Source organism: Neltuma alba, unplaced genomic scaffold (genome assembly GCF_004799145.2).
Source record: "Neltuma alba isolate B1F8T4 unplaced genomic scaffold, ASM479914v2 tig00011650_pilon, whole genome shotgun sequence".
Lineage (NCBI taxonomy): Eukaryota > Viridiplantae > Streptophyta > Magnoliopsida > Fabales > Fabaceae > Neltuma > Neltuma alba.
In genome coordinates, this window is record NW_021636298.1 from 121,230 (window position 1) to 137,256 (window position 16,027).

The 16,027-nt window shown below is 37.0% G+C and overlaps 1 protein-coding gene and 1 pseudogene across 1 annotated transcript; one reads left to right on the top strand and one right to left on the bottom strand.

Moving 5' to 3' along the window:
- Window positions 1-226: 226 nt before the first annotated feature.
- On the bottom strand, window positions 227-577 carry LOC114716297 (uncharacterized). Its single transcript, XM_028901282.1, has one exon. The coding sequence runs from the start codon at window positions 554-556 to the stop codon at window positions 278-280; it is 279 nt and encodes a 92-aa protein (XP_028757115.1). The 5' UTR covers window positions 557-577; the 3' UTR covers window positions 227-277.
- An 11,401-nt stretch (window positions 578-11,978) lies between these two features.
- Window positions 11,979-14,768, top strand: LOC114716330 (abscisic acid 8'-hydroxylase 2-like; annotated as a pseudogene).
- The last annotated feature ends 1,259 nt before the right edge of the window (window positions 14,769-16,027 follow it).

Below are 16,027 nucleotides of genomic sequence, written 5' to 3' on the forward strand. Positions count from 1 at the left end.
AAAAAAGACTTCTTTGAGGATCCCCAACCAAAAGCAAAACAAAGGTTTTGACGTTGTTGATAATATGAGCATAAATTAAGGTTAGAAGTGGAGTCCAGCTAACATAAATGTAAATCCCATAACTCACATCAATTAATATTCGTAATTACAATTGAAGCTATATATCTAGAAATGTTGAAAGAAAGGAAAGAAGAATGGACCCCTTGTAGATCAGATGTTGAAAAGTTAAACATGTGAGCGAGGGATCTATGAAAAAAGGCAGGGCTTTTAAATTCCCTCAAGAATCACGGTGCTTGTGCCAGCAAACTAACATGGCGACACAACGTCTCATAATGTAAAATCTGGCTTTATGTTCCTTAGCTAAATTGCTGTACTTGCGGCCGATTGAAGGGTTCTTCTGTGAGTGGCTCCTGGGAAGATTGCTGTTGGAAGAGGAGGAAGATGAACTCTTGCACGATAAGCTCCTGAGGAGAGGAGATTTTGAGGTTGGGTTGTTGCACCCATGGCTGCTCGAATCTGATTCCACCTTCTTTGATGCCTTCCACTTCTCTTCCATCCCAAATACACAAGCTCACAGTTATCAACAGCTATATATATAACGCCCACTTAGCCAGATGAGATGAGAGAGCAAAGAAAGTTGCATCTGCTTGGACGGATCGGAGTTGTATATATATAACGGTTCAGTGAGCTATCATTATTAATTAATCCTTACTGGTACATTTTTCAGGGGAGATATACTGTATCAAATTGTGCAACATATTAATATACTGTACTTAGCCCTAAAACTTAGTCTCGCAGAGTTGATGAACCTACGTGTATATTAATGTCGGCGAAATGCAACGTTTACTGGTTCTCGTAAAAATAAATACCATAAAATAGTTGTCATTAAATATCGCATGCTTGTGCATCAATACCTGTACATGTTCAGTTTTCACGTTGGTCCAGGCATAAAATCATTTTTTTTCAAATGTTATGGAATTAACTTATACGTTAACTGGGTTCATATTTATCATTTTAAGAAAGTGTTTCTGAGATTAGTCAAATATATCATAAAGAATAAATTATTTCTTCATGCTAGCTCTCAAGTTTGTTATATGCATAATCAAAGTAGTACCAAAAATATTCCCAAGAAGGGAAAAAAAAAAAAAACAGAGCAAAGAAATCACATGTACGGTTTAACCAACTCCTGTATATAGGTTAGGGAAGAATAATTTATGTGGGATTAGGCACAAGTACCAAAAACCTAACAATGTCGGTTACAAAGGCCAAGCAGCGCTCTAAACTTTTCCACGTTAATTAATATTCTGGTTTCTGAGCGAATGGATTATGTGTTGATAGAAACAACCAACAGTAAAAGGAAAGGCATGTAGGAGTAATTATTATAGAGGAAGCCCACTGCCGCGAACATTAAGAATCATAGTACTTAATTGCACAAGATTAAGGTAATCCAAGTAGGTCACAGCGCAATAATCTGATTTTCCTGGACAAGGATCCAGAAGTATTATTGAGTGGCCTTGGATAAGAACCACTTCTTTGTGGATGGATGTACAGTAGACATGTGAAGGGTGGCGCATTTTGTGTCCACACTCTCCCCACATTTTTATTACCCTTCTTTGATCATTTGTACTGTTTTCTACTCCCTCCACCCATTTTACCAGATAGTATTTTTTAACCATTGTGCACATATCAGTCAAAAGATAAAGTATAAAAGTAGGCCGACTTTCCATTTTTGATATTTATTTCTAAATATTTAGTTAACACTCTATAATTTTTAAGAGATTAGAGGTGAAACAGTCTGATTGTGGAAAGAATATGATACAACCCCCAGCCGAGAGAAAATAAAAAGCTGTAAAATTACATCTCACTAGCACTATGGTCAAAGAAAGAGTTGCGACCCTCCCAGGCTAGAGCTCTGTACAATGGATTGTGTCTTAGTTCTATCTAATTCAGATGAAGGAGACCCCTGACATATCCTTGATCCATGGTCAATTAAAACAGCGTTTGAAATACGACTACCTTTGACTGTCTGTCCCAAAAAGAAAAATATAAGTAATTTCTGGACCATTATTTGCTGTTCCCTTTAATAATCTTTCTTCCCTCTCTGTGATTCTCATTGTCAAAGCATTCTTTAGATCAATGAATAATTAATCAGCAAGTGGCCGATAATTGTACTCCTGCTTCATCTCCACTGATTCGGTGCTAAAGCATCTTTTTCTCCTTTTCCTTTTTTCCCCTTTTACTACCTTTGACTGTCTTTCCCTTCCACTGTTTTAAATATACCTCTGAGGTTTTGTTTGTTTGGTGCTGCAAATGTAGATACGGGTTCCCCATTTTCTACGGACCAATAATAGAAAATCCCCAGCCAGGCTACAAATTCTGGAACTGATGTTAGAATAGTGAGGGTATCAATTCAAATTTCAAATGTTCCAACCTGAATTTAATAGTTTATTATTACCGGAGAGTCCTGCATTATACAATGACTCAGCATGTGAAGGAATTAATCAATTTATTATGGTATTATCAATATTGAAATCGCAGCATGCGGTTTAATATCTTGTTGGGTCGTTTCTTTTTCTCTTTTTCTTGTCTTTGAGTGAGGGGTAATGAAAAGGCCAGATCAGAAAAAGGGAAGGGAAGGAAAGGATGAGCGAAATTAATGTCGAGGAGGAATCTAATGATTTGAAAACAGGCGTGTTTTTTCACAAGGAGATGTCAATTATGAGCGGTCAAAAAAAATTCCAAGCTAATGATGAATATGAGCAACATTTTGTAGTAAACAGGCTTATAAATGTGAAATGAAAGATGAAAGCAACGTAACATATATAATCTGTGTGACCCCAGCTGTGAGATGAATGCATGGAAGTTAGTGGTGCAATCAAAACATGCTTGATCGAGTCAGACATTATCAGGTTGATAGCCCCACACATGGCACTGCATAGCATCCCCCCCCCCCCATTTCCGTCATTAAACATCGATCAAGCAGAAGTAACATACGAAAATACATATAACAAACCAAAACACTTGTTGATGGAACGCCTGATGGCTACTTTTGCAGAAAAGCCACAATTATAGGCACGATATGCATGCAAATTGAAATGGTTTTTGTCAGCCATATGATATATTGTCTGCTCAATTAACTGTGAAAGAGAATTGACACTACAGGTTAGATCTATCAAAGACACACGCTGTACATTTCTCCTTACCTGACATTATTTTAAATTCGGAAAGTTATTCCAACACAATACTCATCAAAGGCTATCTATTTAATTTAATTTAACAGATAATCTTGCATCAGCTTCGTTAAGAATGCATGCCACATAACATAACCACGGTATGCTGTCCAAATTTTCCAGTGTGTGCGTGTCTCGTCTGTCTCTCTATATGTCCTCACACGCACACTGCCCATCCTCTTTAAATCCTTAATAACATGTCTCATGCTCGTTCATTGTCCACTCATAGAGAAACCTTGTGGGTGTTCCTTCCGACTTTTCAGTCTCTCTTCATGTGTTTCTCTCCAACTGAGTTAATTAAAAGACATTAGGGGTCACTTTGTTTACGGTTTGAAAAAAAAAAAAAAGAATTTAACTGTGGGGAGTAAGGGAGAGTTGGAGGGAACTTCGAAGTAAGAAAGTTTCCTACCAGCAGCCACCCTTATAGTTATTGACTTATTTCCCCTTACTCCCAGCCAAAATTTTGGGGGGGGGGGGGAATTAAACAAAAGGGCCATATATATCTTTCTGACATGAAGACCCAATAAAAAAAAATGGCTTTTCTCTTTACTAAACTAGCTATTGGGCCAAAAATTTTCTTGAAACAAAAAGGCTAGGATAAGTTTTCCAGCGCCAGCTAACAACTTGTTAACTTTTTTTTAGGTACTTTTTCTTGCCTTTATCTAGGACACAACGAGTTCTTAGAATATTTGGGCATTAACATTCTTAGTAATATCCCATGCAGGTATCTTAATTAAGATTCATGCCATATCAGATTATGAGCGATACATCCAGAATTAAGTTTTTAGAGACGAGCACACCTCGATGAATCGATCAGTTCATATGAAAAAAAGAGAAGTTCGATAGTATGTGTCCTATAGAGATGAAAGAGATCATCCAAAGTATACCTGCTTTTTGTAGTTTTCCAATGTAAATCTTGATGAATTCTTGGCTTTTCAGCGTCCACGCCCCCTAGCTATATACTTGCAAACGGAAGCATGCAGGACAGTTACATGACATATATATATAAACATGTTATAAAAATTAATCATACATATATGCATAGGTAAAACTAATTAAGAACATGATGGATAGAATAACAAGTATGAAGACATGTCAATTTACCTAGAATTTGGGGAAGCGTATGTGTTTGGGTTGCTTGGGGGAAAAAGAGAGAGTCATGTATACGCCGATGCAGCATCATCAAGATTCCCATACCAACGAAGACTTGTAGGGTGGCATATTTGTAAGCTCATCATCCTCGAAGCCCTCGTGCGTGTATGTGAATCTTGCTGATGCTGCACCTGCACATACTGGCTGGAGGCTATAGGAGGATCTTCGTGTGTGTGTGTGTGTGTGTGTGTGTGTGTGTGTGTGTGTGTGTGTGTGTGTGATGAGTTGAATATATGCGGGGGTGTGTGTGTGTAGGAAGGATAATATGGACTTCAGGATATATCAGAGCAGCAAGGACTCCTGGATCCGAGGGGATATGATGAATGAAGGGGGTGGAAATAAGCTTTTAAATGGAGACAGTGGAAATCATTAATTTGGTTGGTGATCGCACAGCATCCCCAAGAAGCAGAGGACACACATATATACCCGCATGAGGCAGTGACTCCTGAGACGCCCAAGGGCTTCCCTTCTTTTGATGCTGTCGTTAGAACCCTGAAAATTCGACACTTGTAATGATGAGTATGTGAGCCTCGCCCTTACCATGTTCAGCACACTTTATCTATCTTTCCCCTCCTTCGATCATTTTGGATCATTTAATGTTGTCAATCATCTTATAAATAATTTTTTATGTCGATAGATATATAACAAAAATGCACTAAAAATAGCAGAAGTTTACAGTACGAAAGGAATCATTTCTTGCAGTATCGTGCAAAGAACTGTTTATAGTTTTCCCCCATTTTTCATGGGGTACGAGAATAATTAGATGACCATCCGTGCGTGTTATTGCATATACATAAGAGTTTGGCTTGCTGGGAAAATGTGCTAATTTTTGCGAGGTTCATTATTCAACTTGCAATTTTATATGATAATCTTATCCGGTGGAACCAATCGAAATTGAACGTTGTGCGGGGCTGACACGTAAAGCTCGAGACGCCTCATAAAGCTCCTTAATCAAATCGATTTCTCTGCTTTCCGGTCGTTGTTTTCATTGTTTAATCAATAATATGACTCAGCTAGTCAACATGAACTATTTGGTTAGCGGTTTTAATTGGTGCGCGTTATCTATTATCATCTCTCAAGCATATTCTTTATTAGCTATCGTACGCATGATTACTCTCATTTGGTCTGCTGTGAAGACAATGTCTTGTGTAACAAGATGAATTCAAGTTACATCGAGTGAATTTAAAATATGAAATACTATTACTCTTCTGTCTTTACAATACACGTCTAAGAGTATGCTTCTTTTCAAACAACCCCCTCCCCCCAAAACACACATACGTACACACACTATAATAAATATTGCAGAAAAAATCATTCGTTTCTTTGTTAAGTGTCCGTGGGCAGCGTTTAATTACATTAATGTTTGATTTCCTTGTTTATTCATGATGATAAGTATCCCGCGCATGCGACTCATTTGAGTCATTTCACCCGTTCTGCGCACTCTTCGGGCTATTGAATTCTCCCTTTTACCTATTATCTTTGAACTCTAAATAAAGATTCATAATTGAAAACCTGGCCTTTATATACTGCCGGCTCATCACCCTTTTAAGTTTTCATATCTTATTCCTCTAGTCGAATGTTACAGCATTCAATGAGCTGCATAATTGCGCACTCATAAATACCCCCTTATATGCCGGATTTTGTGACGTTTTTACTCATCTCTTTGGTTAACATGAAAAATTATATAAGATATAAAGTTTATCACTGTTAAAAAAACATGCAATTCTTTATATACAATCGTTTTTAAGTTACATTTAAGTATTATTTAAGTTTAATTAGAAGTAATTTCTATGGCATAATTTTTTGTATTTACAAGAGCTACTCTAAAATTTTACATTAAACAAATCATCTCAAATACCATTATTTTGTTGAACACACACATGCAGAGTAGGGCTCACCATAAAAAGTTAAAAACATAGTTAGCCCGGAGACAACGTATGGTTATATACGAACCGGACCGAAAATAAAAAGCGCGTAGGAAGGAACTTAAATTGAGATGAGAGTAAGGAGGCCGGCTGTGATAAGTGAACCAAACTGCCTCCTGGCCCAATCCATCTCTTCCCTACAAATACATGAAACCAAAAAAATGTATTCCTACAGTGAAGTGTTCATTTCCCCACCCGAACATGACTACTCCGTCCTTCCTTAGGGAATTCGTGACTTTTCTCCACTGCAGCCACTGCAATTAGACATGAATCCAGATTGTTGGACTAAATTTAATAATTTTTCAAAATGTAAATTAATCTGTACGAACAGTCTAAAAGTACGGCAAAAGTTCCGTCAAAGAAAAAGCCCAGTTCATTCATCCCTCTATAATTAGCATTCTGCGGTGACGGAATTCATAAAGATTAAAGGAAATTGTGACAAGGATAAATCAAATAGGTGGCAGCGATTTGAGTGCTTATTTCTTTCACAAGGGTTAATATGAGAAGTCTTTCAGTGAAAATGTTCTTCGTTTCTTACACACGCTTCTCCTGCAAAGCGAGGGAAAGCGAAAGGAATTAAAAAGAGGGACGACGGTTGGATCGTTCAGCACGTGTGATGGATTCACAGTTGACACCAAACTTTACAGACTGCAAATTAACAAGGAAGTACGTTATATATTCCTAGCTTAGTACAAGACTATCCCACCCAAAATAGCTTATCCAGAGAAAAGCAGCAACACAGCACACGTACGCCTCTGATTGCCTTGCTTGCAAAGCAAAGGCACCAAAATGAAGGCCGCCCAAACTGTAGCAGTGTCAGCAACGCCAAAATGGAGCCAGGCTCTAATTAAACACAGGCCTGCCGCCTTGCGTAGAAGAACTCCTCCAGATCAGGGGGCTTGAAATACCCATTCTTGGGTGGCTCTCTTTCCCTCCCCGTTGAAAGCGGTTTCTTCCTTGGCGGTGGCGGAGGCACCAGCCTCTGCGGTATCTTGCACTCCCACCTCTCCGGCGTTGAACAGCCACCGTTCTCCTCCTCATCGCCTCCGCCAGTGCTCATCATCATCACCTCCATCTCTACCCTAAAAAAAGGTGGAAGTAAAATAAATAGAAGCCGGGGGAAGAAGGCGGGGTATATATAGAAAAGGGGAAGAAGACTTGGCTGGCAGGTGACCATGTGTAAGGTCAGTGATCACGAAGCCCTTTTTAAGGCCTTTTTCTCATTTTCAAATTGGAACAGGCACAGGAGAGCGAATCGCAGTACGTGTGAGTGGCTTCTTCCGGAAGACGCGAGGCCTTCGTCCCATTCTGTGGCTGGGAAAGTGACACCTACTCAACTCTTCCCGTGCACGTGGCGCCTCCGCCTTCAGCTTCGGTCTACGTGGACACGTCACGTGGATGTGGCCCCCCGCCCCCTTCCAGTTCCAATTTTCAAAATTGGCGCTGATTAGCTATTCACCGCTAGGCGCCAAATAGGCCTCGCGGCATCAGAACGCTGGAGTAGTCTGTGACTTGACTTAGGTGTGTTTGGGTGACACCCCAAACCCGGGTGTCAATCACCCAAACACCCCCTCTAAAAATCAAAATTATGGTTTTGATTCTAAAATCATGGTTTTGGAAAAAACAAAAAATTTTTGTTTTTGGAGAAAAAATAGAGAGTGTGAGAGCCTATATGATATGTATTTTGTTATTTTTTTATAAACATATTTTTTGATAAACATATTTAATCTTATATTTTATAAATATATATACACATTAATTATTTATTAATTATATTATCTTATGTATTATTAATTATGTTGGTAAAAAATATATTATTAACAATTTTATTCCTTCAAATTAAAATATATCATAAAATCTATTTTTTCTGTAATTATCATATTAACTTATGTCTTTTTTTAAGTAATTTGTATATATAAAAAGTGCTTCTGATAACAACTATCCAAACACTCTCATTTCTCAGAATCACTTTTTTACAAAATCTATTCTTCACAGAATCTATTCTCCCCAGAATCTATTCTCCAGAATCACTTTTCCAAACCACGGTTTGGTTTCATCCATCGCTTATCTAAACATTAAAAAAAAAAAACAGTTAAATCTACACCTATGGAAGGATATTCCAGTTTAAGAGAGAAGGTCTATTTATTGGCAAATAAAAACATAATTTTAGTTTAGTGTGGCTTAGTTTGTTTAATGGAAAGGTAAGGATGGAACATTTACATTAAGGGAGTGTTTGAATGGAAACCAAACCATAATTTCAGAAGTAATTTTACAGTCTACGAAGTAAATATATGGAGAAATTTATCTCAATTTAAAAAAAATGCTTCTAAAAAACACTTTCTAAATGTATCCAAACACCCCTAAATAAGTTAGCGAGACCTATTTGTCTGATCATCACTGCTGATTGTTGTAGAATGGAGAGAAAAGGCGTGGGTGGGGTATGTGGAGCCCATAACGTCGCTTTGGATACGAAGGGCAGGGACCCACCGCATTGGCTGGCGGCAAAACCTGGGAAACATAGGGCCCACTCACTCTTCCTACAATGTACGACCCGCCAGCATGTTGAGTAAAAGAAGTAAAAATTCGAGAATGATCTCATTGGGACGATGCGGGTCAATATCGCTCGAGTGTTTGGCCGCTAAATGTACTGTGACATGCTTACAAAGTGAGTCACATTATTTACAATTTTTTAACCGGTAATTGTTTTTTTTTTAATCTTTAATATAAGAATTAGTTTGATATCAATTTAGATATAAATATAAGATTTTAATTCATTTTATTTCTCATATTTATTAGTTTTTTAAAAATAATCTTTTAACCTCACACGTTAAACATTCTACAAATTATAATTTTAGCTATTTTATTTATTATAAATAATTGTGTTAACAAACATGGTAATATTTCCTACTGTAGAACGCCCCACCCGAATTATAGCAAGGGCCCTCATAAAAACAAAGAAAAAAATTGAAAAAGGGCCAGTCAGCGGACCTTGCAAGATCCCCGGGATGAGAATCTAATGTCGGCTGTGTCCATTATTGTCCACTTAACCTTAAAATAAAGTGGGCCTAATAGGACGAGGAATGGGGATAAACGCATTAAAAGAGGTGGATATAAACCAATAAGAACTGGGTCTAACAAAAAAAAAAACTAATCCCTCACATGACGAATTAAGGTTTGAATTTTTATTAGGAGATGTACCTAAATTTAGTGTCTGATAGTACCCGACAGTGTCTCGAATAGGATTGCCTCTAATAAAAAAATAAATATGTTTTAACAAGGATAAAAAAAGAAGAGAGATGGGCATACAAGGCCTGAAATGAAGGCCAACAAGAAACCTAGTCTTGATTCTTGAGCGAGGATCACAGGATTCAATGACCCCGTCCAGAGAATATTAATTACAGTTTTAAACACGCTGAAATTTTGACATTTGAGAAAACAATCATGATCATTCCTGGAATTATCTTTTTAATTAATTTTTTCAGTGCTCATCTCATCCACCTTTTTTTAACGTTTTTAATGCTATTAGCTTTTCATTTTAATAGATATTTTAGATATTTTTAATGCTCCTCTTCTATGTTTTCGGTTTTGAATAAAACAAAAAATAATTATTAGGACAAGAGTTTTTAAAATTCCAAAATCCTTGATTGTTATTGATATTTGAAGAGGGTCCTTGCATTTCATGTTTTTCGAGACATGAGAGAATAACAAATAAGCATCATGAGATAATAACGTAATACATTAATACCACACAACCACGAATTATTGAATTATAGAGACTGGCAGAGACTGCCTATGTATGCTTTAAAAAAAAAAAAAAAAAGAATGGTGGAATGCTTGCGTGGTTAGAGCAAAGCTCAATTATAATTACTAGAAGTTTAGTTATCAAATTTAGCCAGGAGATCGATTGCAAATTAATTATAACATGTGAAGGTATTATAAATCTCGAGAACTCAAGAATAAAAATCTATCGATTTAATACAAATTAATCGTAAATTATGAAATGTTTGTAAATTCTGAAAAGATCAGCTGTAAAAAGCCCAAAAAAATCACGGTAATAAAATATGGAACTTTTGTTATAAATCTAATCTGTAAATTGCTGTGATTGAACTTGTTAGATTTGCAAAACTTGTACTACTTCCAATTCTTAATATAAAAGCTAGTTGACTAATTTAAAAAGATTAAGAAAATTAGTTACTCCCTCCGTTCCTTATTATAAGAGACGAATAACCGAATTACGTTGATAAAAAAACAGTTAAAATTAGTTAAGAACAATCAATGTGTAAAAGATATAATTTTTTTTCCAAAAAGACTCTCATTAATAAGGAGAGAGAGCATGAGAGAGAACAATGGTAAATTATTCAAAGAAAGAGAAGTGGGAAGGAGAGAGAGTGTGAGTTGGAAACAATAAATATGGGTAAAATAGGAAATCAACACAAAAAATTAGAGACAGCTTTTAAGTGTCTCTTATATATAGGAACATGCCATAAGCATCAAATGTCTCTTATAATAAGGAACGGAGGGAGTAACTTAGTTCTTTATAATAAATAAGTGTTGTCTTTCCTAAAATATCTTTACTAATCAAGTGTATTAATTAAAACTAGTATTACTACAAGGATCTTAACTAAAACTATCATTATTATAAGGATTACTTTAGAAAAAAAAATAGATAAACACAACAGACAAAGTGTATTAGGATTTTATATTCATGACCAAAATAAAAATAAAACTAATTCTTTAGTAAATACCAGAGGTAGAATAATTTTTTTTTTTTGTTATCAAAATGAATTTTGCAGGGCATGTTTGCTCGAAATCATATTTATCTATGTGCAACCCAGAAGGCGAGGGGTGGAGGGAGGAAGGAAGGAAGGAAGGAAGGACAACGCTCGTGAGTGAGCTGATGGGGAGCAAGGCGTGCATGTTGCCTTATTTCGTTACTCGGCAACTTTAAATGAGGACTGTTCATGGCAGGATTGAAACAAACCCATCCCAGTAAATAGAGATAGGACGGGATTTCTATCCTGTGTCCTGTATGGTTTCAAAATCGGGATAGGGCATCCCATTTATCTCTACGCCTCTCTCCTCTTTCACATTTCCATTTCTATCATTTCCCTTTTTACTTATTTAATATTCTTCTGTTTTTAAATATAAAACTTATTTTATTACATAGTTTATAATTATATTATAAAATGAGCCTCATGTTTAAGAGCTCATCCCCTACTCTTACGTAAAGCGACTAATCCCCTTTCATCACTTACCCCTTCCTACTAAATTAGAAACGCTCATTTATTTCTCCAGTGCTTTAAGTTATTTATTATTATAATCTTTTATCAAATATATAAATTATATATTAAACGAACTTGCGTGACCATTCAAATTAAAAACACGAGTACACGACAATAAGTGGTCAGTTCAAAAAAAAAAAAAAAAACACTTGTCATTACTCCCGAAGAAAGCCAAATCTTCATACTGCGACTCTCACTATAAATGAGAATCCTCCTCAGGCGTACCAAGTACAAGCACCCTCCATAACGTCTACTCTCCCATCACTTTAATTTCTCTTTCTCCGCCCATGTCTCTCTCTATCTTCCTTCACTTCATCATCATCTTGTTCTCCATCTTGTTACTCGAGCGTGTTCTCTTCCAGTACCTGCGTTCCCTCAAGCCCAGTCGCTTACCCCTTGGTTCCATGGGTTGGCCCTACGTTGGCGAGACCCTCAGGCTCTATTCTCGAGATCCAAATTCCTTCTTCTCCAACCGCCAGAAACGGTACACCCAGTTATACCCCCGTTGTTTTCTGTCGTGCATGTTATATGCAGTCTTTTATTTATTGTCAAGCTTTTTTTACCAGCGTCAGTGTTAAGTTTTACGTTAGCTATTCCGAACACGCAGGTATGGGGATATCTTCAAGACACATATCCTGGGATGTCCCTGCGTCATGGTGTCGAGGTCAGAGACAGTGAAACGGGTGTTGGTGAGCGAAGCACATCTGTTCAAGCCCACATATCCGACGAGCAAAGAGAGACTGATAGGTCCCGAGGCTGTGTTCTTTCAGCAAGGTGCCCATCACTCCATGCTTAGGAATTTTGTCCAGGCCTCATTTTTACCATCTGCTATTAAATACACTGTACCCCAGATCGAGCGGATTCTCCTCTCCCTCCTTCCTACCTGGACAAACAACACCATCAACACCTTACAAGAGATGAAGAGGGTAGGTTCATGTGTGTGGGGCGTGAGGATATTGACAAATAACATGCATGTTTGTATCCCCAGAACCTTTCTACGTCTTGATTTGATTAATGCCTTTGTTTGTTTAGTATGCTTTCGAGGTGGCTGTCATTTCTGCATTCGGTGAGAAGGAGTAGATGGAAATGGAGCAAATCAAATGCCTCTATCTGCGTCTGGAGAAGGGCTATAACTCTTATCCTTTGAATCTTCCAGGATTTTCCTACCGAACGTCTATGCGGGTAATAAATTTCAAGCTTCTTTCTTAACTGTTCGCCACCGATTAATTTTTGTGCTTTACCGCAACGGCATAACGCATCTGTTTCAAGGGACTGGGAAAAAAAAAAAGTTAAATAAACCAACGACGAGATTATCTAGCTATTAATATTTCAGAACAAGTCATGTGATTGCGTGATGTGTATTCATTTTTAATGTGGCTAATTCTATCCATTCGAAAAAATGTGACTAATTCTATTTCTATATGTGAAGGCGAGAGGGTCCTAAACGAAACTTTAAGGAGAGTGATGCAGAGAAGAATGGAAAGCAAGAATTACGGAGGGGGTTTACTGGGAGTTCTACTGAAAGCTAGAGCTCAGAAGAAGAGCTGCCTCATCACCGATTCTCAGATTGCTGATAACCTCATAGGCGTAATCTTTGCTGCTTATGATACCACCGCTAGTGCTCTCACTTGGGTTCTCAAGTACTTGCACGACAATGTCCAAATCCTCCAAGATGTCATCGTAATGTTTTTCCCTCTCTTTCAATTCTTCTCTTCATCCTTATATATGTGACGATTTTATGTTTGTTTCCTTTTCCATTTCAGAAGGAACAGCACGGAATAAAGGATAAACTAATTGCAGAAAATCGTACTGGGCTTACGTGGGATGATACTAGGCAAATGCCCTTCTCTGGCCGGGTAACATCATTCAAATTGGTTGTGTCTTGCCCAGAAAGAAAAAAGATTAATCTTCATTATTATAATCTTCTTCATCTTGATTAATTAGTTACATTTATATAATGTGAGAATAGATTATTATTGAATTGGGTGCAGGTAATCCAAGAAACAATGAGATGTGCAAGCATATTGTCGTTCACATTCAGAGAAGCTGTGCAAGACGTCGAGCTGGAAGGTTACTCCATTCCCAAAGGTTGGAAGGTGCTTCCCCTCTTCCGAAGCATCCATCACTGCTCTGATTTCTTCCCCGAACCCGACAAGTTCGATCCTTCCAGATTCGAGGTGGCACATGCATGCATATATATAGAGCGAGAGACCCTCAATATAATTTTTATCTTCCTTCTTTTTGATTTATGCTCATCAGCAAGGAGGGTATTAGGGGCAGAAACTAATTGAATAATTATGGGTTTTCAAAATATATTAAATATGCGTGCAGGTGGCGCCCAGACCAAACACGTACATGCCGTTTGGACATGGACTGCACTCATGTCCTGGCAGCGAGATGGCTAAGCTTGAAGTGCTCGTCCTCCTTCACCATCTCACCGTTTCTTATAAGTATTTTCCATCTCCTCCCTCTTTTAATTTGAGCCCACCCGTAATTGGATTATCTGTTGTCCCTCTGCTAAAAATGATTAGGATTCCATTTTGGATGTGGGTCGTCATTTTCTACCAAAATTGCGATCTCTTTCCCACAGGGTTCATTTGACTAAATACCATACGTACTCTAGAGTCTCTGTATATTGGCTTAATTTTGACCATGCGAAAATTGACCGGCCAATGATAATGGTGATAGTTTGGAAGTAGTGGTCCTTCTTACTGATGTGTAGTGAACATACATCTGTGCGGTTTCTGTATTGCATACGCAAACTGGAAAGTATTTTGCAAAAGGATGCCATGTATTTTCTCCCATCTCCACAGCTGCGCGACATTATAGCGGTCAGGCTTCAGGCAAACAAGTTTGACTGGGCATGAATTTACATTGTCGTGATCAAAGGTGTTGATTTTGAACGTGATCCACCTCCCATGCATCGGCTACGAACCGCCCGCGGGGCAAACATATGACACAATTTTACGCGTTTTTTGTTTTTTTTTTGTTTTGGAATGTACGATGGACAATTTTGTTTGTACTCAGTATCTTTTTTTTTTTTTTTAAATGGTTGATGATTCAGGTGGGAAGTCGCAGGAGACGATGATGGTATAGAGTATGGTCCTTTTCCTGTGCCGAAACATGGATTACCCATTAAGATCAGCCTCAGAAACAACAAATCGCCTCAAGATTATTGAGACTTCCATCCCCGGGACCGGGGAACCAGATTTTATTTATTATTATTTATTTAAAATAATTATTTTAATATGTATAGAATCTAAAATAGTGATAATCTCTTAACTATTATTCTTTTAAAAAAATAATTTTTTCTATTTAAAAATAATTAATTAAAAACTTCAAATATGGATCGTTCAAATAAAAAATAGACGGTCTAAATCTGATGAGTTTAGGGTACTCATTATTGATGACCACCAAAACTAGTTTCGGGGTGTTATATTAAATTGTTATGGACCCAGCTATCTCTACTTGGTTACCGTGCAAGAAAATGTGTCTCAGCTATATGTATATCCAAAAATATATATTGGCATTATCTTTAAAATTTTCTAGTGTCCATGCTGCTGCTGCGTGCGGGGATTGGGAAATTGCCTTAAGGATTAGCTTTTCGGTTATGGACTAGTAGTTTATGGTGGATAGAGGTCCAAACCTGAGTAGGTCCTGGGGAGTTCCATGAGACCCAAGTGACCAGAACAGCCCAAATAGTTTGGGCCCAATCTATTACCTCAAAAACATTAAGAAAAAAGGTCGAATATGAATCGCCTATGGCCGTTGGTTGCAGAATGAACAAACAATTCTGAGATGATTTCCACACAGCAAATTGCTAACTTTCCTTCGCGAAACGCGTAACTTGGAATTTTCCCCATATAACCAGCTACTCTCGATATTTATCATTTAATTTTCCCTTTTAGCGAAAGAGTCATGCGGTTTTATATACAATAAACGATTGAAGAAATATCCAATTCAATTTATCTATGCACATTTTTTTTTTGCCAAAAATTATCTATACATTATCAATCAATATAAGAAAAACAAATATATTGGCAGCAGTGTTATTATTTTATAAGGAATGAATGAATGACTACTTTTTTAATACATGTTTCGTATTTCATTTAGCTAAGCTTAATTTTTTATTCTTTAATTTTAAACATTTTAATTTTTCTTTTATATATTTTAGCAAGATTTAAATATGAAAATGAATATAATCCTAAAAATATTTTTTTAATTATAGAATCGAGGATCCAGAGTTATCAAGCGAGATTAGACTCCGACATCCTGTTTATAAAGAAACCTACATATCATCACGTTATTATAATTAATTTGTCTGATGAAAGATTTGCGCTGTGATATCCTGTGCGTAGAAAATATTTAATTTATGCCCATAGAAATTAATCTAAAAAATAGGGCAAATTGTAATAAGCTTTCATACAAATAAATACAA